Raw genomic sequence first — 24,055 nt, 5'->3', positions numbered from 1 at the left:
AATGCTGAATTGAAAAAAACATTGGCAAAGGTACATTTGGGGCCAGTGGATATCTCATCTCATAGAATTTTTTAAAATGTCTTGCATATAACAAGTGAAAAATTAAGTGAAGGAAGACTGTGCAGTTGAATAGGAAAGGAAAAACACTGTATGAAATGTTTTCTCTGTCTAAAGCAAACCCTGGATGGGTGAGGGAAGACACAGTCCACGTTTATCCCTGTTATTAGTTTTGTTTCCCATTGCTTTTCAAACTATGTGTAAAATATTGTGGCAGGTTTAAAGGTTTAACTGCACCACAAAAAGGACCTTGAGTATCACAAAAATCAACCTCAATGGCATGCCAAATGCTTCACTTCAGCTGTAGCTCAGGGAAGCACTTCAGTATGAACCGCTGCCAAATCAGTTGTACTGCTGAGATGTTTTGTACTGTCCTCATAGAAAGCTAACAATCCTCTAGAGGTTGCAAGGCTATCATCAGAAGTGTTGTATGACTGATACCTTTAAGGTACAGTATTGGTATGATGTTGTTAAAAACCAAGAAGAGATTTTCACAGTGAATGTTATATTGACTGCTGGAGAAAGAAAAAAAAAACCAACCCAGCTAGGGTGTCAGCAAGAAGGCAAGAAAACCAGAGAATTATTAGATGAAAGAGCTATTTGAAATCAAAATATAAAACAAAATATGAAATCAATTTTCCCAAACAGGAAAGAAGGTAGCCTAACTACCTTAATTAGAAAATGCTGGCTGGCATGGAGCGGTGACCTGAACGACCAGAAGAGAAAAAAGCAAGACCCAGTAGCTTACGATGTATTTCTTAGATTAATTCATGAAACTCATGAAACAGGGGAAGAGGGCACTGCTTGAGGCAGGTTTTTAACTCCACCTGCACCAAAAGCCAGATACTTTCTTGGTGAAAGGCTGGACTTGGAAGAAAATACATGGGGATGAGTTCTGAGTACTAACGTCCAGTGGCTGAGGAAAACCTCATGGTCAGTTCTGTTAAGTAATACGCTAGAAGGGGAAAGCAGACTAAAATCTACTGTTGTCATATGCCCTGAAAGACAGTTCTGAAGAAGAGATCAGAACAGCACTGAAGTATCAGTCAGGATTTCTTATGCAGTGGGTTGTTTTTTTTCAATTTGAGAACCAAGTTTCCCATTTTTAATGCAATTTCCTAATCACACAGGCCTTTAGCAGAAATTCAGCTTAAACTTTTCCTTAAGTCATGTTCAACAACAGAATTAATCTTTTGATTCCTCTGGGAGGATATCTGCCATCCAAACCATGTTTGGCATTCTCAGTCTTCCATCTAACCTGAAAGGATCAGTCTAGCAGCCGGGTGGGTGAGGGCTGGGACCTGTGAAGCACCCGTCCTCCCGAGCACAGGGGCCACTTAGGCAAATCATGGGTGATCTGAAGACCACTTATGGCTCTGCGAATATCGTGCATACCATACAAAGCCAAGGGACAGACTGGGGAGCGGGGCAGATCCTGATTGCACTGGAGGTGGTGGCTGTTTTGTCACTAATTTCAACAGGACTGGGGCTTGTTTCACTTGGGGAATGTGCCTACGGGTTAAGAATGAAGTTAAAATATCATGAAGTATTTATGTAATATATGAGAATGCTGTAACGTATATAAGATTAATGGAGGGGAAGAAGGACCCCATCCACTGTTGAAGATATTCTTAGCTGTAAGTACTTCTATAACATCTAACTGACTGTATACCAAGTGCTAGAAGCTAAGGCTGCACGTAAGTGTGTGTTCAGTTTAGACCTACGTGAACAGAAATATTTTCATCAGAATCGTATGCTCAAAAAATTGCACTGTTTTAATAAAATGGTTTGATAATTATTTAAGGTATCTATATAATGAGGCTTAAAATATAATTGTAAACCAGTACTCACTACTTGGGATACTGAGGCAGTGAAGTAAGTTTTCATCTGAGTGCCAGGGCACATTTGATGCAGTCCCAATTATAGAATTATATTCCAGTTTTGTAATAGAATTATCTATATTTCTCTGTCTCTTACTTTCACCCAACTTTCCAAAATAAATCCCACATGAGCAAAATAACTCCTCTGACCACTGTTGAAAGAGACTGGGTTTGAAATTAAAAATACAAATTTCAAAAGCTCACATTTTCTTCACAACAGCATCTGTACCCTATTTGCATGAACACACACACTGTCTCACAGATTGTGTGAGAGCGGGGTAGGTATGATAGCCACAGCAAAGATACGCATTTCTGTACAGTATCTGAGTAACAGCTGTGGAATAACAGGGCAGGGGGGGACACCAAAAAGCTTTGTGCAGCACAAATTTTAAACAGCCACCCAAGGGATGAACAAAAATCAGCTGCTGAGTGAAGCTGGTTTTTAACTAAAGGTCAGATAAAATTGCACAGAAAACTCTGCTACACAGCAGTGTTTCTGCAGGAGGGCTATGTTATTTCTAGCTGTACCGTTATTTCTGGTGTTGTTAACACAATTCACCTCTCCAAATACAATAGCATCTCTTGCACTTGCGCCTGGATGAGTCCAGCATGTATGTATCGCCCTTATTTATTTCAAATGCCAGAAGCAAAAAAAAATTAAAAGAAGTGGAGAAACTTACAGCAATTGTACAGCCGGTTCAGTTTCTGGAGATCATAATCACTGAAATCCATTCGCTGTCCTATTACATCCATGAAGTCTGGTATGTTAGTGATGATGGTGGGTTCAGTTCCATTTCTGAATGCATTTTGGCTATAGTGCATCACAGAAGTATAGTCATAGGGAACATTCAGGGAGTCTGATATTGTATCATCATATTTTATGAAATTATGATTTTTGCCTAAACAGGAAAAATAAAAGGAAAGATTGTTTGTTGTCCAAGAAGACCAAGTTTTGATGTACAGGCTCGAAGTGACAGAGAATCCATCAGATCCCCAAGTATTTTTTTGTAGTCATTCACTTGTACTTACTCCGTATACAAACTAGTTTATTTCTAGTCTAGAGTTATTTACTTTCTTCCTTCAGCCACTGGAACATAACATGATGACTTCTGCTGGATGAAGGAAAGCTTTTTGCTACCAGAAATCTTTTCCCCATGAAACTACCCATAAACTTTGATGGGTTTGTGATACCCAAAAGTGGAGATACTGTTTCAGTACTCAAATTAATGCAATTTGCAACTGTAATGCCTCCCGGTTTCTAATCTTTATTCTCTGATATTTAATTGCTGGTCATTTTAGCTTGCAATAAACAAGTTAAAGTTGTCATCAGATAAGCTTCCAGAATTTAACTGTACAGATATTTTCTGGAGTATGAGCAAAAAAACATTACTAACTACCCAATGGAAGGTAAAGTTTTAAATGTTTTAAATTAGTCAAAATACAGTAACTATATTCTGGCCAGTGTAAAAAAGCTGCAGCAATTTCAAAGGGCTAACAATAGCACAACTTGTCATTAAAGAGTCAGCAAAATATAACGGAAATCAAGTAACAGAGTCTAAGTCATTTTCTGTAATATATACTTGCACGTGCACCTGCCTATTGATCACAACTAAATAAGAATGCATTAGATTTAACCATTATCTATTTTTTTCAGTCTTCTGTGTGTACCTGTGTTAGGAAAGCGTCAAGTCTGCACCTATAACTTTGGTTTTGAACTGCCTGAAGGTGACAGAGACGACGGCAAGCTGAAGAGGCAGAGACCGAGCAGAGTCCCAAGGAACCCTGTGCCAGCTTTCAGGCTTGTGCCAAATACGCCAACACTTACATTCACAAGCTGCATGGCTAAAGCAACCACTCATGTGGTGGGAAGCCTGAAAGGGGTCTCTCCTGCCTGCACACCCTCTCTGCATGCTCTGCTGTCTCAGCTCTGCTGCCCACACCGGGTGTAGCGGCCAGGGAGAAAGAGGATGACCGGCGTTTTCACTGGACATTTTCTACTGGCTTTGGTCACACTGGGTTTTTCAGAGTGGTTTGTGGTTTTGTTTTTAATTTTGTTTTGTTAAGGGGTCCCAGAGTAACGGTGCTTTTAGAGTATTCATTTAAACAAACTAAATTATTCTCTTCTGCTGCTCTGCTGTACAGCATGTAGCATAACAGGACTCAGATCTCTAGTTAGGGCTCTGGGAACTGCTGTGGCACAAGGAACAACCACAGCAACAACAAAGGAGGCTTTCTGTCCCAGATAGATATCGCTTGATTTTTAATTTATTGATATGCTGGCTTTGAAAAATAAGTCCGGGTAAGAGAATAGTGTGACCACCGAAGGATGGCTGGAAGGGATGTTCCACAGCTAAACCCCCTAACACCAGAGCCTAAAAGGAAAAGCAGGGGAGTAACTGACCAGGCTGAATCCTGTCCCACATGATGGACACATAGTCGTCCCGGTCGAACCGTGACTGCTCATGCCAGAATCCCAGGGCATGCAGGAACTCATGCTGGATTGTCCCGATCCTGTCACAGTTGGCTCCGATGGAGAGCTGCTGCAACCCCTCTTGGCGGTTTCCCACTGAGGACCAGCAGCTAGCATTGAAATAAAATGAGAGGGCTGTCTGTGAGATACATACCATCCCCACACCATGTGAACTCCAGAATCAATCTGTTCAACAGGTGTATTTTTAACTTGAGCGTTGAATTAACATGTTGCTACAGAGAGCCCTTTTTCATTGATCTGTTCCTTACCAGATCCTTTCCTCTCGCATTTAGCTCTGTTTCAATGAACAAGCAGTTCCCCCGCTCTGGCTCTACTATTTTTAATGGGTTTTCTTTAGAAGAAAAATGTTGAGCTATTTGTGACAGAAGAAAACTGATGAGGATTTTGTTGGTTCTCTGGTGAACATCAAAGACTATGGGCACATAATTTAGAGTAATTAAGTCACTGCAAATTAACAATTTTTAGCTGGACCACAGTATGTGACTGTGAGCGCACTTTGAGCCTGTCCCTATCCTAAGGGCAACTGGGTTCATACACATTCTCGCCTCTGCCATTGCAGCTGCTTCTCTCTTTATTGTTTTGGCCTTTTGCTTTGTGAGGGGCTGTGGCTGCCAGGCAAGGCACACTTCTGCATGGCTGTGTTTACCTTCCAAAAGGTTGGTGGATTTGACAGTGCTTTTCATAAGCTCTTTTCTTTCTAGCTATTTGTGAGCTGCTGCGCTAGGGCACTTGCTGCTGACACACGCTGACAAGAAAGAGCAAAACCGCAACTGTGCTGGAAGTTTTTATTAAAGGATAAAAAAAGTCAGTCAGCTATCTGCACAAGCCAATAAAATGGCACCCCATGTCCACAAACTAGCAAGCACAGAGAGCTACATTTAAATTGATATTTTATGCAGCAAATAAATCAACACTTACCCAATGAAGTCCATAAAATTAATTGGGCACAAAATATGCCATAGGATTTGCAGTCCTATCACCCCAGAAATTTAAAAACACAAGCACACCATGCACTTTCAAACCCTGTAACTTATTAGCGCAACATATTCCCCAGTATTTCTCTTTCCACAAAGCAGCACAGGCCTTGGCTATTGATTACTCATTAAAATCACAGCATGAGACCTGGGAAGGAGCACATGTGGCATCCATAATTTCACAGGCTTCCCTTGAACAAGGCCTCATATTGATTAGGCAGCTTTTTCTTGTGTTGTGCAGAAGTCTAAGAAGTCCATCACACTTCTGGGTCCACCTCATACAAAACAGCTGCCTCTGGCTTCACAGCTGCTGCGTAGTGCACAGCAGGCTACAGACACATCCAGGACACTTGGCAAAATTAGCATCCAAATGCTGGGGGATGCAGCTTCCCCTTGCCTTCAGACTGCCAAATGCCTACATAACCATCGTTCTGCAGCTGCAGAGGGAGTGAATACATGGTCTGTGTCGCCAAGCACTGAGAATAAAACTAGGTAAGTAAGTGGGACAGGGCACTCCAGAGCAATGGGCACCTGGAAACCCATATTAGCAGTGTCTTCAGGAAGAAAGAAAATGGGGGGAAGTCCCAGCTTCCTCAAGTGTGTGAGAGCTGTATCTCCTCTGATTCAATGCTTTCTGCATTGCTAGTTCCTCTATCAGATGCTAGAAGAACAGGAAAGTACCTGCTCTGATTAATTCCACTAGCCTTGTTTTTGGAAGATGGGCTGTAAGTAGATAGATGCATGCCATCAGTAGCGATGAAGCCACTTATTTCAGGCACATTTTTATGCTAATGTCCTGCTAGTAAATAATTTCCCACAGTATCAGAGATCACCAGTATCAGCACACAGACACTTTGACTTACCAGCACCAAGCTGGTTAGCCAGGGATCTGTATCAATCCACTTCTGCATGGGTTCTCTTTGCTGTGTGCCACAGTGGCAAAGAGCTGAAGTGCTCTCCCAGGAGAGCTCCATGAAAACCTGATTTTCCATGTGGAAATACTAGAGACAGCATTGATCCTCCCTGGTCTGCTAAGCATTTGACGCTACCACACCATGCTAGTTTTCCTGCTGAATGAGTCCTGCTCTTCATGAGAAGAGTAGGGAGAAATGACACATCCATTGCAGGTTCCCAGACTGTTCTGTGAGCTCTGCCGGCACTTGCCACATCTGATGTTCCTGCATTTCTGTGATTCACAAGCATCCCTCATGTATTTTCCTCAGCACACAGGCTGGAGTCTAGAAGAGGTATTTAAATAGATCCACGGTCTAACCTCTGCTGCAGATGCATAGACCCGAATAGAGGGTGAGGTGAAGGCTGTGCGCTAGAAAACCTTACATGTACCTCTTCTCACTTAGCATTATAAATATACACCTGTTAACATAATACAGGCAGTAGCCAAGGCTTGGCGAATGGTAGATAAAGAATGTGGACACAGAGAGGACTCTGCATGGTGGGGCTGATGACACTGTGTACGTACATCAGAGACTACAAATGTATTTTTTGCACAGGGCAGTCAACACAACAAAATGGCAGCTGACTTCATTTGTATTCAAAAGATAATCTAGATGAGGACTTTATGGCCTACTACAAATCCTTTTGACACAAAGTTCCCCCACCTCCTCTGTCTGTTTTATAGATGCAAGCCAAGATTGGAAAGGCAAAGACTACTTATCAACTTTTTCTTGGTGCAATAAAACTTCATGAATCTGGCTGGTGTTGCCAGGAACTTTGTGCTCCTGTCTGCACTGTACCCTCTGGACTGAGGTCTTTAGTCTGCAGTTAGGAGAGTCCTAGCTGATTAAAAAAAAAAAAATTAGGAATGGCAGAGGGGAAATGGGTTGGTTTACCCACCTTTCACCTTGTCCCATTACATCAGAAGAGAGGAATGGAGTGAAATGAAGGGCAGTTAATGCAGGGTCAGTCATGGTAATTTCTTTGTACAGCCTGAAGCTAGCTCACTGAAACGGGACAGCTGTTTTCAGAAGACCGCACTGTTTAGCTCCAATCTTTTTAAAAGTGCTGCTGAGCGTTAATTTTTTTATGGACGTGTCAGCTGAGATGATAGAAACATTTCAGGGCAAGCGACACACCAGGCAGTGAGGGCAAGATATGTTATCCAGCTAGAATGACTTGTCTTCTTCATCACCATGACTCATCTATTTTTAACAGACATATAAATGAAACATTGTGCAGAGGCCTCTTACTTGCCATAGGCTAAATATTGTGGTTCTTTTTCAGGTACAATTATTAGCAAATTCAATGCATACTTTATGTGACAAAGGACTAAAAAATTTAACTACATGAGTTTTCCATTTGGCTCAAAAAGCCGAAGAGTCATTAGCACAGGAAAATGCATTGCTCCCTAAGTCTCCACTTATAGCTCTTTTAAGGTTGAGTTTCAATGTCATATATAGCATGAAGAGTAGAAAACATAAAGAGCCAGAGACTGAAGAAATTTTGAAACAATTATCTGCTACAAATATCTCAGAACAAGCCAAAGGGAAAGGGAAACATTTTTATTATCAGAAAATCTTTTCCCATTTATGAATGCATTCTCATTTCAGGAAATTATTTTCTGAAAGTAAATTTTCTCACCAGGCTATCAAGCTTTCCCTAATCTCCTTTTCTAAAAGAGAAATTGTTCAGCATAGAGTGGAGAATATATTTGTTCTTGCTGCACTGTTTTGACAGAGACTGTCTTAGAAAGGGAAGCAGCTGGGGCATTTTTGACTTCTTTACTGGGGTCTTATTTTGCAAAATTTAAGGTGGGATAGTATAACTATTCATCAAAAGAGGTAAATAAAGTGAAACCTCTTTAAAATATCTCAGTGCTAGGCAGCATTTAAAAATACTGCTGTTATATCTGAATGCTGGTGTGATGTTGTTCAAATGCAATTCCATTTGTTATAGTCAAACAAATTCATTGTCCCACAGTGACAGCTACCATATTTTTGCTGGGATTTTTTTTTCCTAAAAACTAAGGTACACTAAGAATGACTATTTGAAAGTGATAATCCATATATCCAAAGATCAGTCAAGAAAATAATTGGCCTGTTTCTGATATCTTTTACCATGCCAAGAAAATTACCTCTTAAAGGATTTGATTTCCTCTTACATTTAAAAATAAGTATCAGCAAGAAATTTTTCATTACTATGAAGGTAATACCTGTTTTGGAAACTGCTACAATTTCCAGTTAAAAAAAGACTGGAAAAAGGAACACAACAAAAATACGAAACTATAATCAGATACATGAGTTTTAGAGTAAATACTGGCCATAAAAATAGCCTGAAGCCAAACAGGATGAAAGTTATTTTACATTACTCTTCTTACCCACTTCCTTTGAACACAGATATGTAATTCTTCTCCCCTTCCCAAGGTTTGAAGTCAATACAGGTTTTCAGTCGATACCGTTCAAATGCCTTGAGGATGACTCCCTTAGCATTCATTTCTGCAAAGCAAATAGTGTTCTTGTCAATACTGAGCCAATAGGTCTGTATGGAGCAAATCCTAAAGGTGGGTCTTTCTCCAGCAATCTTTGATCAAAATAATCAGGCTTTTTGCTGGATTAAGACCTGAGTAGGGACCTAAAACCTTAAATTAGGCCGTTGTGACATTCTATCTTTCTCTTGTTCTGTTTCCGTGTAATTTTTCTTTGGTACTTATGTATAAAGTATGACATGATGAGTATATAAAATATGACATGATGAGTATATAAAATATTACAGTGCGTGGTTCTTAATTTTGTAAATTATTTCATTTACTTTGCTGAGATTTATGTGAGTATTAAATAAATAGGGAATGAAGACATCAGATTTTATCTATTGCAGACTGCAGGCTACAGATCTCTCACAGAATCTCTCCAGGACTTGAACTGCTAACATTATATCTGAGTTATCTCATCTCCTCTAAGCAACTTGCATGGTTTCAACCCACTTTAGATCCAAATCTAAACTGGGGGTGGGTGATTTTTTTTATTTTTTTCCCTGTCATGTACCAGAAAGATGACCCCACGTTGTGTAGTGAGGGCACAATCTCCCCATGTGGTATACAGTAAGAACGCAAGCTCCCTGTCTCACCACTCGCCTCTGCCATGCAGAGCCAGAGCCGGGTGGACTCAAAGGCACAGAGACAAACTATGATGCGTCCCTGGCCCACACTGGGGGACTCAGCAATGTGCCATTGCAAACTGCATTGTCTGCCAGAATTCCAGTTTGCCATCAGTGCTGTAGATGATGTAAATGGCCAGGTAAGCTTCTTGGCTTTAAAAAGACCTTCAGTGCCCTGTTTTTTCTTCTGCCTAGTAGAGTTGCATGTCTCAGACGTATGCTTTTAAAACCAAATCAATCTGCTGGGCCATAGCAATGGCAGGATAAGAACCATCCAAGAAAGGAGGTGAGAGCCAGCACCAACCCCAAGATGATACATCCTGCTTTTGCACACCCAGGCCCAATCCTGCTGTGGGAAATGGCCTGCTCTAGACTTACAAGAGAAAAGGATGCCACAGTATCTTTATCAACCTGTATTTAACATTTCAATCAACACAACATACAGACATTGTCACGGGCAAATACTGTACCCAGGCTATCATCAAGGACGTAGGGGATAGTGTGGGGCCACCGGTAGTTGTCACCAATGATGGAGTTTCGCTCCTGCATCTGAGAAAGAAAATAAGTATGCAGTCATCAGTAAAAAGTGATTTAGGATCAGGGACTACAATAGTGCTAAAGCAAAGCATGTCTCCTACAAGTCCATGTAAGACATAGAGGAAATCAGAGAGCCTAAAAACTTTGGAAGACCACTCAAGGTCTAAGGCTTGGGTTTGAAATCCCTTCACTCCTTTCTACCGGTGTTTCCAACTTCTGCAGCATTTTCTCCATAGAAATAACCTGAGATTTTGATGCATGTGTGAGGACAGCTTCAGCTCCTGTGGGAAGCGTTAAGATCTAAAGCCCTGAAAACTGTACAGAGATTAATAATTTTGTAATTTTTCATAATGCAAGGGTTTGTTCCTGTGCCCTTAGCAAGTGCTGTCCTTGCTTCCACTGATATGCTCAGGCCAAAGCAATTCACCAAAAGGGAGAGTAAAACACTACCAACTTTCAGGGGTACAAGACACTTCAGGGGTTTCTACTAGATGTTTTTGAAATGTAACTTGCTATGTAAATTTTTTTTTCTTTTTTTAATTGATTAGGTAGGGATACTGGACATATGATTTAAAATGTGGTATTACCGATCTAATTTTTCCATTGGTTTTAGCGAATCTACCTATATAATGAAGGTTTTGCAGCACTGGTCTGTAAATTGAATTGGCTTATAATAAATATTGTACAGACAAACGAAGAATCTTTTATATAAACCTGTCTGGATGATGATCAGTGCTGCTGAATGTCTTAAAAGTTCAAATATAAAAAACATAGTAAAGGAAACAAGAAGCTAATAATACTGATCTAATAGCTAAACCGACCTTATTTTAGGTAATGTTTCTGCAAATGCACCCAACTCCTTCACTGTCTGTGACATTTTGTAGAAATCCATCCCCAAACATTTTCAGTCTATTGGTATATAAACAGCATTTATTGTTAGTAGGAGCGGGATGCATCAATCATTTCCATGCCAGTGATACTTTACATTGCATAAGTCAATGATACATTTATGGTTTTATATTTTATATTTGAACTCACCCCGTCAAGTTTGATGTCTCCCTCAAAAAGGTCTAGTCCTAAAGCTAAAGGCAAGAGGAGATTAACATGCAATTATTGTATTGATCCGTGGCTACCGTAACAAAAATCTCCAAAAAAAATTAAAAGAGAATCTGAATTTTAAAAAACCTTCATTGATGTCAAAGATGTCTTGATCAATTCCTCCATCTACATCTATTTCTGAAAAATAGAAAGACAAGTGAGGTAGGACATTAGCCCTTGCTGTTATCTTTATGAAGTGTGAAAATTAATGCAATAACAATAACAGTAATTATAAATCTGTGTCTGTCCTAGCGATGTTTATGAGCAGCTGGTTTTGTTGACTGCCTCCCGCGCATACAAATAGATCTCTAAACAGAACTCACCAGTTGTCTCTGGAGCAGGCTGGGGAAGGGGAAGAAAAAAAGATATTATTAGAAAGGCACATAATGAAATGCAGCTCGTGTTACTCTCTCAACAGTATTAGAGATGCGATTTAAGCTCAACTGACAGCACTTAGCGCATGGCTTTGCATTGGATTGACTGGACCCACTGCCTCCTCATTTGACTGGAAATGTTTATTTGCTTATGTGTCAGCTTTGTGTCCTCCCCATGTCAGGCTGCCCAACAAGTAAGTCGCTCAATACTGCTTCTATGGAGTTTTCACAACTGTTTTTCTCTCACAGCTCAGGCAGTGCTGAATGGTCCTTCACAAACAGGAAAAAAAGAGCCTATTATTTCTATGAAATCAAGGATTGCTACTAGTCAGGAGCTTTACAGAACCTACGGAAGTTATGTTTAACTTCCCATCGTAAAGCTGAAGATGGGGGAATAGAATGAGTGGTCTGGCATCACGCAGCAAGTCTTTGAAGGACTGGGTACAGAGCCCAGGTCACCTCAGCCCCAGTCCGGTGCCTTAGCTGGACTCCGTTTACCTAAGCAATACCAACTCAAAGACTTTCTGCAACGTGTAAAATCCACAGACAATAGTGAGATATAATGACATACACATAGCACATTTTTCCTTGCCATAACATGCCTACAGAATATAATCTATACTCTTTTATTTGACTAGACGCTTCATTTTGGACTGGCTTGGAATACTTGACATAACACTACACAACTGTTTCTCACGCAGTGAGCAAAATCATGAACAGCCTTTCTAAGCAATTGTTGCTGGGTGGCTTTTCCTATTTCTCACCAGAAATCTTGCATTCGTATGTTTGAAAAGAAGTTCACAAACTGAAGGTAAAAAACACCCTTAAATTCTGAGCTCTGGCAATATAGGTTACAGACAGAGCAAATGGTAAGACATAACAGTAATTCTGCAAAGCAAGATGGGATTTTTACTTTTATTTTTACCATAGTTCCCACTCCTTGACTGTTTTTCTTTCTCCGTATAAATAGTTTGTTATCTTTCGTACATGCAGTTTTGCATGCAGGACTTACTTTTCCAGTGTCATAAGCATCTGCAACCTCCAATAGAAGCAATGAACAGTACAAGATCAGAATGTTGAAAAACGGCAAAAATCAAGTCCATGCAGGCCAAAAGAATATTAATTGTGGTAATTTCTACCATCTGTATGTTGGATAAGAAAATAGTATGGCCAGAATATTCAAGAGAGATTCAAATGTACATGTTCTTTAGACCTGACTTTTGGCACATAATGATAGGAACAATTTCAAGGGCAAATACTTTGTGTGCCCTAAAACTGACAGCATTCATATAAAAACTTTAACCAAATGCAGGGAAAAAAAAACTTCAATAAAATTTCTTCATTTGGAAAAGGTTCAGAAAGAAAGCTTTGAAAATGTCAGAATGTCCCATTTCAGCTTTTTAATGAAAGATTCATTTTCAATCTGAAATGACTCTCTTGTGAAAACTTCAGCAAATGGCAGAAAAAATATTGTAAATACAAAAGCCTGGAATCTCATTTTATCATTTTGATTCACCTGAACTAAAATTAATTCAAACTGTTGCTTCACAGTTTTTGTCAGATTTTGATCATTTACTCTGATTGCCTAAGAAGGGAAAACCATTTTTTGCCTAAGCAAGTGGAGGCTATAATTTATAGGTTTAAGAGAGATAATGCCTAATTGGTATGAGCTGGCATAATCAAATGCTTAATATCCAAATGTTATATAAACAGGCAAAGTTTTTAATCAACTACTTCTTCTGCTTCTTAATTGTCTTCATGAAAACTACCACCCACATATGTCCTTGCCCAGCCTAAAGGCAGGATTTTGACCTTGAAGTGTTGGTTACAAAAACTTTTGAGTAGAATTTGTTTCCTGACCCAATTTCTCCTGAAACAACCCTGTTTCAGTACTTACTTCCCAGGTTTAGGTTGTTTCAATACTTGGTAGATTTTAAGATACCTGACTCTTAAAAACCCAGTGTCATTGTGGAAAAGTGACCAAGTTGATTGAAAAACTGTTTCCAGACTTGGGCAGATGCAAATGCTGAAGGATTAGTTTTGATCTCACATTTCACTGAGTTAACTGGTATTATTCAGGTTTACGTTCCTACATGACAAATATGGATGGGGACTTCAGAAAAAAGAATAAATATATAACTGTATACAGATACAGTTTAATAAACCAAAATATCTTTTCCAAACAAATCATCTATAAATCTGCAGTGTCAATAGACTCCTCTTACATTCTGAAGTTTTATTGCACATATATCCTCTCATTACCTTTTGTTATCATTGGATATGCATAAGACAGTATCCAGACGATGTATTCAAGTTTTGAAATGAAAGTGCAGCTTGTAAAACAAGCTGAAAGTACACAGGCAAAGTGTGTAACACATTTTGAAGACTTCATTTGCTTTTAAACTCCCACTCTCACACAGATTTCTAGCTATATGTGGAAGAAAAAAATGACAAGTAAAGCTTGCAATATTCAAAGATTAAAATCACATTATCGTCTTTTCTGTTAAAGATTGTTGATGGAGGAGAAGAATCATACCTATATATTCTGAATCCTCTTATAACCATTAATGGAGAGTAAAATGTTTCTACGGTCTCAATAATTATTAACTACAATGTACCCATATCGACTAATCAGAAAGCATAACTGTGCTAAAGGTAAAAACTGGCTAGCTCATGGAAAAGCTCCTCTATCAGCAGCAAAAGCTCACAAACCGAAATCAATGTAGCTAAGTCCAGCAGCATTTTTGGTGCACAAACCAAAACGTGAGACCATGACTGAAGAATACCAAATTCAGCTATCTACTGAAATACAGGTTGGTCCTCAGTGTCTGAAAACTGTCACTGAACATTTTACACTGAAGGAATCCTTTCACCACTCCTTCCCACTTCCTTCTCAACAAAACTAGATCTTCAGTCCTGTGAATCTCAACAGCAAAATACTCAGTTTCAAAAGGAGTATCTGTGTACGAGTATTACTCATTTGAGTAGTAACAGCTTCCATCTCAATACCAACCTGACAACTGAGACCTACATGATGCATTTCTAGTCTCTAAAAGGTTTGTAAATAAACAACAGATTCACACTCACACACAGAGGAAGGTTGTATTACCTGCGGTATACCAAAGAGGAATCTAATTTAGTCTAACCAATGCTACCTTTAAATCTACACACACACAAAAATCTGAACATTTATAATATTAGTCCCTAACTTTGGCAAACAACATGGTTTATGTGAATTAAGTTACATTAAAGGTTGGTCAAACCATGGCTTGTGAGCACATTTAACTGGTAAATAATTCAAGTGCATCTTGAACATGTGGGAAACATCTCATCTATTTTAGTCACATAAAAACAAGGTAAGTAGACTCACTCAGTAATCAGTGGAGAAAAAAATGAGTAATTGCGTACATAATTTAGCTGTCCCTGAAATAGGTATGGCACCACCATGATGCGCTGGCATCTCCAGAAGATGATCCACCTCACCTAGCTTGGACAGCTATTCAAGGATGTAACAAATCACCCGATGAAAATTTCCCTGCTTCACCATGGACTTCAGATGGAGTATAGTCAATAAGTTTAGATGAGACACCCTAACTTATCAGTGTTTTCTCCAGAGTATATAACTTTTAGTACTGGCATCCAGAAATACGAAAGAAGCTCTTCCTGGCCATAAGGCACATGAAAATGAAACAATTAGCCCTGGTGATTAGAAGCCCCTCTCTCACACAGGAGCTGGTTATTACCAGTCAGTGTGATGTGTGATAGCTTGTAGATGTTAGTACCAGTCTTCATCACCTACTACATGCTTTAACAAAGCCTGCAGAGGAATCTAAACAAGGCTGAGACTTGAGTTTCAAACAGGTTGGGAATAGAGGAACTGGTAGTCATGATGGGCAGCAGAAATACAAGAGAAATATGGGTTGGGGTAGTGGCAGATACAGGAACACTATGGGAAAGTTGGGGACATGAGGTTGAGCTCTTGACTTCGGGAGATGTATGAGCATGTGTTAGTGGAGAGGAAGGGGATACGACTGTCGCAGGGAGATATTGGAGCTGGATTCATAGAATCAGACAGTTAAGTTGGATAACATAAAATAGATAACGTTATTCCACTCAAGTAATATCACAATAAGTAATACCTTACTCTATAGATTACCCTGAAGCTATGAACAGCTGAAATGAGCTTTCAACAACCTATTGTTTTTTGTTCTCCAAACTAATTATATTGTGTACCACCAAAATTCCTGGCCTCTGCAATAAATTATCACAAGATGAGCAAAATGCTACACTTCACTACAAAAGACACGAAATACAAAACCTCAACTGTTACTTTTTTGGCATTAAATAGTTCAGCTGGATTGGAGGAACAGTCATTTACAAGTATATCCAGTGGCTAAAAAGGCATCAATTTCATTATCAAATATATTGTATTAGAGCAAAAAAAAATCATATTTCCATTCAAATATGGAGTACCAAAATAAATTTTAATACTTATCTTGGTTCTAACCCCAGACTTGCTATTCTGATAACGTTACTTCAAATACTAGTGGAAATTTTTATTAGATGAGGAATGCAAGATAAGTTCTTCCCATGTATAGCCAGGCCTATTAAAAATAGCAGCACTAAGACCCCAAGGAAACAGAAATCTTTCTCTTTCTTCCATGCAGATGACAACAAAATTCTTATTTTGCAAAAGCAACATACATAAGTCTTTTCCTCTCAAATTCATCTTAAGTTGCATTGCTTATTTGATCATATAAAGAATATGCATTCTTTGTTTTCTTACCTGACTCCAGACCACCTGAAGAAGCAAAGTTAGGAGTGCAGGCACAGAAAACCAGACCATGTTGTACTTCAGTCAGCAGTTGCAGTGACAAAATTTCAGATCAACTTGGTATTTAGGATAGTGATTATCATAAATCAAAACCTTCGTCCTCTCATCAACAATTAACCTACCTACTTTTTCTTGGCCAGTAAGCAAAGTCCATCATTACTCTAGTACGATAACTAACATACTTTAACTATTTTTAAGCATTGCTGTGAGAAAAAATATTGGACACAAATTGACACACAGGATGAAATGGACACAAGAAAATGGAAATGCAGAGGAAACGGACACGTTGAAATACAGGAAATTCCATTTAAATATAAGAAATCTTTTTTTATTCTAAGGGTTTTTAAGCACTGGCACAGGTTGCCCAGAGAGGCTGTGGAGTCTCCATCCTTGCAGACAGTCAAAACCCAGCCAGACACAGCCCTGAGCAACCTGCTGCAGGTGATCCTGCTGCAAGCAGGGGGATTGGACCAAGCGACCTCCAGAGGTGCCTTCCCATCTCAACCATCCTGTGATTCAGTGAATAAAGCTGGCACTAAAACCTTTTGAACAACTGAAAGCCAGCAAGACTCTTGGCAGGTAAGACATTCATATATTAATAAATATGTATTTTTGGACAGAAAGTGAAAATGAGAAATGCGTGCACATAAAAAAAAAAATCTGTCGGCAACATAATTTCAGTACCTTGCTTTTAGGAAAGGCAATGCCATTTCCATTGTTGATAAATGTGAAACACTGTACTTGTCACTAACTCAAATAACAGTGTTCTTCGGCACTATTTATACAAACTAATTTTTAAAATGTCAGTACTATTGTACTATCACCACTGTCTGTGACTCCTTGGAGTTTTAGTTTCTTCGAACTTCAGCCATCTCTTGTACTTACTAGCTGCCAGAAAGTGCTGAAATTGCCACGGTTTCTTCTTACGCTTAAACTGAAGGTAGTTGTGGTAATTGTATGATCAGACTTGGCTAACCTTTTACTTTCCCAGACCAACTACCTGGTTAGGCCATCATAAAAACTAAAAATGGTATTTAGATTTTGTATTGTAAATACAGACTCCCAAGTGATTATATCAAAATTAATAACATTCCTCGTACTATTTCAAGTATCAGAGCTGATAAGAAAAAATGGGTTGATCCTAAGTAATGAGGACACCTGAGCAATTTCTAGCTGCTCAGATCCATGCTTATTTCATTGCTGATCCATTGAGAAGTAGCAGCTGTAGATATTGTTGTTCTTATAATGTTAGCTTTTTTCTACAAAAGTAACAGTAAGTATTGTAATCCTCTACCCACCAATAAAGATGGTGTCAGTTGTTCTCAAATCACTGATGTCTAGAAGGTTGAACAGCTATTTTGTCAAGATTTCTTCTGCAAGTTCAGCAGTCCTTGAATTCTGCATGTTGTCATCTTCAGCTCCTGGGACATGATGGTAGCTCTCCTTTTGGAGGCTCTCTAGGTTAGATTGGCTATGTCCACAGTAACAAGTACTTCCAACCAACTGGAACAGATCCGTACATTGAAACCTTTGGTGCCAAGAACCTGGCATCTATGCTGTACACATCTCAAAGGGGTTTACTTCAGGCTGGCTCTTATTTGATCCCAATGACTGGACATCAGTGGTGGCAACTGGACTGCATTAGGTGGGGATCTGAAGAACATATTCTGGCTTAGTTTCAAACCAAAGGAATTCAGTTTGGACACTCCAGAACTGCTCTGTGATGTGAACTAAAGCATGGTAAGTGGGAATGATGATGATGATGCTTGCTTAAAAAATACACTCCTGATCAAAACTAAAAGACTAGTGCAGCTGCACCCATTATTCCTTGATTATAGTACCTTACAAGTGTTTTCCTGAGATGGTGGAATATGATGAACTCAAAAGAAATAGCACATTTTTTGGTCTTACTACTTGGTGTTGGAAGAAAGCCTAAAAGCCTGGTTTTTTACTTCTTTGATCTCTTTTACATGCAAATAATCAAGACAATCTGCTCTCTGTTCCCACATCCCCACTTCTAAGATGCATCAACCAGCAGTGAGACCTCACACCAACCTCTTCACAATAGGAGATAGGAGGACGACTGTCCTGTCACAAAGAAGGGCTGTATGAACCTCTGTGTCATGACCATCACTGCTCTCAGGACTGGCTAAAAAGTGAGTTACCCAAAGAAAACATGAGAAGGTGTTGGAATTGACATATAGTGACACCAAACAGAGAAGGCACCAAAGTTATATGCTGACCCCGCATTGTAAAATACAGTCCTTGTACACGTTTTTCCTCCAATTCACACTGCTTTTTAATTAAAACTCAGAGTTTTGACACCTCAACCAGTCATCTGGCATAATAAAACAAGACGCAATGGAAAAATAAACAATACAGGAACAACAGAATGTCAGGACTTCTAAGATGGAAGTTCTTGGCATAAATTTCAGTGTCACCCATGAAGTAGCTAAATGGGTTTTTAATACATGTTGAGGAGAAAGTAATAAATAGACGGGCAGTCTTAAGGAAGTTTTTTTCCTATCTAACCATGGAATATCTTTTCTACAGAGCTTATCTACTTCTGTGACCACATTCTCTACAATAACAAACATCTTGCTTTATCACTGACTTTCTGTCTATGGTCAGGCAATATACCTACCCCTTATTTTCCTTAAGGGTTTTGCTACATGACTCCTTGCATTTTTCTTTGAAGATGAAAAGCACTATAGCCGTATCATACTTCTAAGACCAAGGCCCACAGTAATAAATAACTGTGTATTACTGGAGATTAATTAATAAAGGATAGTGCAACATATTTGAATAGATGGTGTGCATTTTCAGATGTACAAAAAGAAAGACAGTCTTAGATTACGTGTTTATTCTACCGTTACCAGGGCATATAACAGCCAAAGGTAACTCACGTCCTTTCTTGACATGGTCAGGGACCTGTGGAATTCAAGGATGTTATTTCCATTACCATTTTGATCTGCAGGTAGAGTCCATCACTGTCCTGACTACAAGCTTTGTGTTTGAGGAAAAGTAAAAACATTAAATGCAAAGCAGAAGGAGCAGGTCTTTAACTGGTTGATTGCTTTTTCCTTTCTTGCAATTCTTTGCCTTGAGCATGTTTCACAACTTTTATGGGTGCTAAGCTATCTAATGAGCCCTGAGTAACTATAAGAGACACCTGCAAAATCTGAGCTTTTGCCAGTCAATTGCATTTCTTTCCCCATAGACCCACATGCTCCCACGCTGCTAGTAGAAGCAAGGAAAAGGAAAGACATCAGAACTTGATGTGGAGCTTGCTGCAGATCTATTGCAGTGACCGCTTGGATCTCCTGCTGAGGTCACTTTGCTAGCACCAGACAGATGGGGAGCACCGCAGAGCAGACGGCGTGTTCCCTTGGACAGGCACCATCTCTTTATGCCTGCCCAGTAGCACTGCTGCCGGTGGGCACTACTGCAGCACAGGTAATAATAATACTGCAGTGCTTATCCCCTGCCTCGCTGCAAAAGAAGGAACATTCACCAGGCATTATCCAATGCAGATGGGAAACATCACCTGCTTTAGCCTTCTTCGTATAGCTATGTCTGCGGGTAGCAATCTGGGAAGAGACAGTAATAGGGGCAGAGAGATTGGTGAGAGAAAAATGAGTGAAGTACAGGAAAGCAAGAATGCTCTTTTTAAAAGCCAAAGGCACCTAATTTCAAAATGCAATGTCAGCTAACTACAGAGAACCATAAAAACAATTGAAAATAGCTCTATACGGACAGTGATTTTCTAGCATTTTTGGTAGGTAGTTTCATATTTGAACAGTTTTGTTGATCTTCTGTATTTCAGCACAGATGCTTTGATAATTTTGCTATCAGTATACTGCTCAGCAAACAATGGTGATTCATGGTTGCTTGTTGACCTTTGGGTGGAACCTGACCGATCATAAGTTTCAGTGTCAACTTCAAGTGATAGGAATTCATTAAATTATCTTGAAAGGTGCCAGCTTGTAGAGCATGACGTACCCCACTTAGCAGTGCTTATAGACCAAACGTTAAAGAGTAGGAAGATATTCAAATGGTCTATTATTCTTCGATAGTGGATTGTTCCTCGCCCTGCCTCAAGCTTCCTGCATTATCTTGCACAAATTCGTTTCACTTTTTCAGTTAACCTCCCAAATGGGGATAACACTGCGATAGCGTCTCCTTGGCTGATGAGGCAAAAGCACCAACGAAGATAAGAGTTGTCAGATGAACCTGCAAGATAAGAGACCCTCAATCAAATCCAAAATGTTTCCAGTTGCAGTATTTCAAGTTAGGAAATTCTGTTGTTTACAAACCTAGCAGGTGTCACATAGAATCTAATACAAGAAGGTGAAAATTACAACAGATATCAACTACAAGTGTTCCATCTTCTTGAAGAGGGGCAAACAAGACATGTTTGCTTTGATTGAGAGTTATCAAGAAAACGAAACAGACCTTCCGTTTCCTCGCACTGCTTAGCTACAGGTAAATTGAAGAGCAAGGTTAAAACGCAAACAGCAGAAGCTTGGGTGTATGGCATCATCGCAGCCCTTCCTGCCCACTGCCACTGCAGACGTGTGCTTTAACCGTTACCTCTTCTTCGTGTGCGAAAACAATCCTTTGCAAATTAAATAATTACTCACGCAGGATTACACCTCTCCCCCTTTCACGGGAATCGGAATCGCGTCCGACGCCTTTTCACGCAAACCCATTTTGCGGTCGGTAACTGTGAATCCGACCCCAGTGGAAACAACCCGTGACCGGCAGGCGGCTACTGAAGCGGCCGTAGCTGGCCGCTGAGTACGTACCATGCGGCCACCCACGCGTACTCCAGGGTCGCCTCGCCGGAGGCCTCAGCCGCCAGAATTTCTCTCCCGGCTCCGGAGGCCCGCAGCAACCCCGAAGCATTGCGCGCCCAGCCAGAGAGCAAGCCGGAGGACCCACGCAACGCGAAGGGAGGTCGAAGCGTACCTGTGCGCGGCGCCGGGCAGCCCTCCTCACCGCGCCGGCCGGCGGGTGGAATCGGCCCGGCCGCCGACACGCGCGCGGTGCGTGGGGCGCGGGGGGGGGCGCAGCGCGGGCTCGGCCCGGGGCGGGCGGCATGCGGCGGTCCTCAGCTGCCCCCCGGCGACTCCCGCGCGCACTGCAGCGCCCCGCTTCTAGAGGCGACCCCGAGCTGCGCCTCCGGGCAGGGAGGGGTCGTGCGAGGAAACGGGGTGTGCCGGCAGAAGGCCCGCGGCGTTCGCTCGGGAGCTTCCCGGAGCGCAGGCCCGGGGGAGCACGGCTCGCCTGCCGCAGGGGAGAAAGCCCACGGGCGGGTCTGTAAGCTTGAGGGTTTAAGGGAAGCTAGAGGTATTCTTTCTGGGGGTTTGAACGACCCTTCACCCTTCAACGCTCCCTTCGCCCCTAAAACAAACGCGTGAAAGGGTTACGACGTTTTGTGAAACCTCTGGAGAGAAATCCCGTGTCTAAAAGCGTCTCGGAGTACAACCACTTACTGAACTAGCAGCCTTGAACGCTATACTTACCCAGAGACGACCCGAGAACACTCAGTGCCCTCTTGTGGTTTCAATTACGAAAGAAGAAACGTTCCTGAAGGAAGCTGCTGAAGTTTGAACAGTCTCACAGCTGAGGTGGCACACAGCTCGCACCTTCTGTGACGCTAGTGCCACAACAGTTACCCTGGAGAAAAGAAGCCACCATCTTTCTGCTGTCTTCTGTCCAGACCTGCAGCAACAGAGAACCTAATGCAAGGCTGGCTGAAAAACAACCCCCCGTTACTATTGAAGAACCGGTCTGCATGAGAGGTTTTTGATTTTAAACATCATCCTAATCTCTCCAGTCCAAGACAAGACACTCCCCCCTGGAGAAAACAACAAAGTAAATGCTTTAAAGAGCATTTAAAAGCAATAAAATCTGACCAGTAAGACTTTCAGAATCTTTCAGACTGCAAACACATTCCGAGAAGTATAAACTCTTCCAGCCATAGAAGTAAACACGGCAGGTGAACTCTGGAAATTATTGATGCTAAGCTTCTTAGTTACTGTATTTACCCAAGGCCTACATCAGCCCCAAGATATTGAGGCCACGGCCAGAGAAGCTTATAAAACATATAGAATATGAAACAAACTTAGTAGCTAAGTAATATAATCTTAGCTATTTAATTGTCATTTACTTTAAAAGAAAGCCGAGTGGGAGGGAAACAGATGGTGTAAAGTTACGACAATTGCTGTAGGGAAATACATAGAGAGGAAACACGTGGCGAGGCACTGGAACAGGTTGCCCAGAGAGGTTGTGGATGCCCCATCCCTGGAAGTGTTCCAGGCCAGGCTGGATGGGGCTTTGAGCAACCTGGTCTAGTGGAAGGTGTCCCTGCCCATGGCAGGGGGGGTTGGAACTAGGTGATCTTTGAAGGTCCCTTTCAACACAAACCATTCTATGTTTCTACGAAAAAAGAGAGACAGAAACACAGAGCAGAGAAAATGTGTAAAGTAATCGTGAGGAGTACTTTTCACAGTGACCAAGCATCCTCATAAGCTTAAGCAAGTTCATAAAAACAGTATTCTGTCGCTAAGCCCTGGGAAACGACCTGCAGCTTCATGGAGCTGAGGAATGCATCCTAAACATATATAGAGGATTTAAGGCAGAGATTTAAAATGGAATTAGATGCTTTCCACAGAATGTATTTGGCAGCAATGAAATCTGCCCCCTCCCCCCCCCCCCGGCCATTTCCTAATGAAGGGGGGGAGAGAAAATGTTACAGATAGAATAAGACTGGTTAGGGCTGGAAAACAAAGATGTGAAAACTGGTCCTACCCAAACCAGACCTACAGTTTGAGGAGAGTAAGAAACAGTACAGACCTACTTTATTCGTGAGGGGAAAAAAAAAAAGTCCACGCTTTGACCCAAGTAAGGGTCTGGTAATTCACTGGGAAGTGGCAATTTTAACATTATTGAAAAGCCTTCTCATAGTAGAGGCCCTGAATTGTGCCTGCTGTGTTTTCAAACATACCCACAACAGCACACAAAAGAAACCTGATACCTAGGGCAAGTTTAAATGTACACTGTACGGAGAACAGACTGTGTAGTGTTTGTGCCCTTTCATTGCTAGTTTCTCCAATTCTAAAAGAAACCTGAAGATGCTTTTGTCAGATATTCTTGTAGCTTTGCTTGCCTGCAACAAAACAACCTTGGCTGCCAGGTTCTGCAGTCATTTCACAAATGGCACAGTGTTTACAAGACATAGCAAAGTGCACATCTCTTAAGAGCATCCATGAATTAGTGTGTCTGTTTCAGCACAAAACAAATGATGTAAAAAATACACTAGCCATACTCTTTTATAGCAGAGTCCTCACAGACACTCACGTGTTTAAACTCACTGGGCTCAAAAGCCACATCTAAAAACAGGGACCCAGGAACCCTTCCCAAATACAGAAAACCTTCTAGCCCTGACTACCTGTCAGAAGATGACCAGGATGCACAGAAGTCCCCCTCTCTCCCTGGGAATGAAGCCCTGGCTTAGGACTGAAGCAGGACAGAGGGGAGTTCTGCAGAGCTCACATATCCTATAACCAACATACTGCCAATGAGAATTAAATACATTGAGTGCATTCTCTATAAATGATGAAATATGCATTGCTGAGGGGAAAGAAAATCAAATGGAATCTCTAACAAAGGGCTTATAACCAGATTTAGGAGAT

General features: G+C 40.8%; 1 protein-coding gene across 1 annotated transcript in view; it reads right to left on the bottom strand.

The window, feature by feature from the left end:
- Window positions 1-21,166, bottom strand: part of MEP1B (meprin A subunit beta) — a 31,948-nt gene extending 10,782 nt beyond the window's left edge. Inside the window, exons 1-8 of the mRNA XM_069778624.1 lie at window positions 21,026-21,166; window positions 20,504-20,588; window positions 11,235-11,285; window positions 11,088-11,131; window positions 9,983-10,061; window positions 8,737-8,854; window positions 4,339-4,517; window positions 2,618-2,836 (exon numbers count right to left, since the gene is read on the bottom strand). Of these exons, the coding sequence (XP_069634725.1) occupies window positions 2,618-2,836; window positions 4,339-4,517; window positions 8,737-8,854; window positions 9,983-10,061; window positions 11,088-11,131; window positions 11,235-11,285; window positions 20,504-20,588; window positions 21,026-21,166 (916 nt within the window). The remainder of the gene's footprint in view (window positions 1-2,617; window positions 2,837-4,338; window positions 4,518-8,736; window positions 8,855-9,982; window positions 10,062-11,087; window positions 11,132-11,234; window positions 11,286-20,503; window positions 20,589-21,025) is intronic.
- Window positions 21,167-24,055: the final 2,889 nt, after the last annotated feature.

The sequence above is a fragment of the Haliaeetus albicilla genome, chromosome 3 (genome assembly GCF_947461875.1).
Source record: "Haliaeetus albicilla chromosome 3, bHalAlb1.1, whole genome shotgun sequence".
In the NCBI taxonomy this organism is placed as follows: Eukaryota; Metazoa; Chordata; class Aves; order Accipitriformes; family Accipitridae; genus Haliaeetus; species Haliaeetus albicilla.
This window is presented reverse-complemented; position numbering and strand designations above follow the sequence as displayed.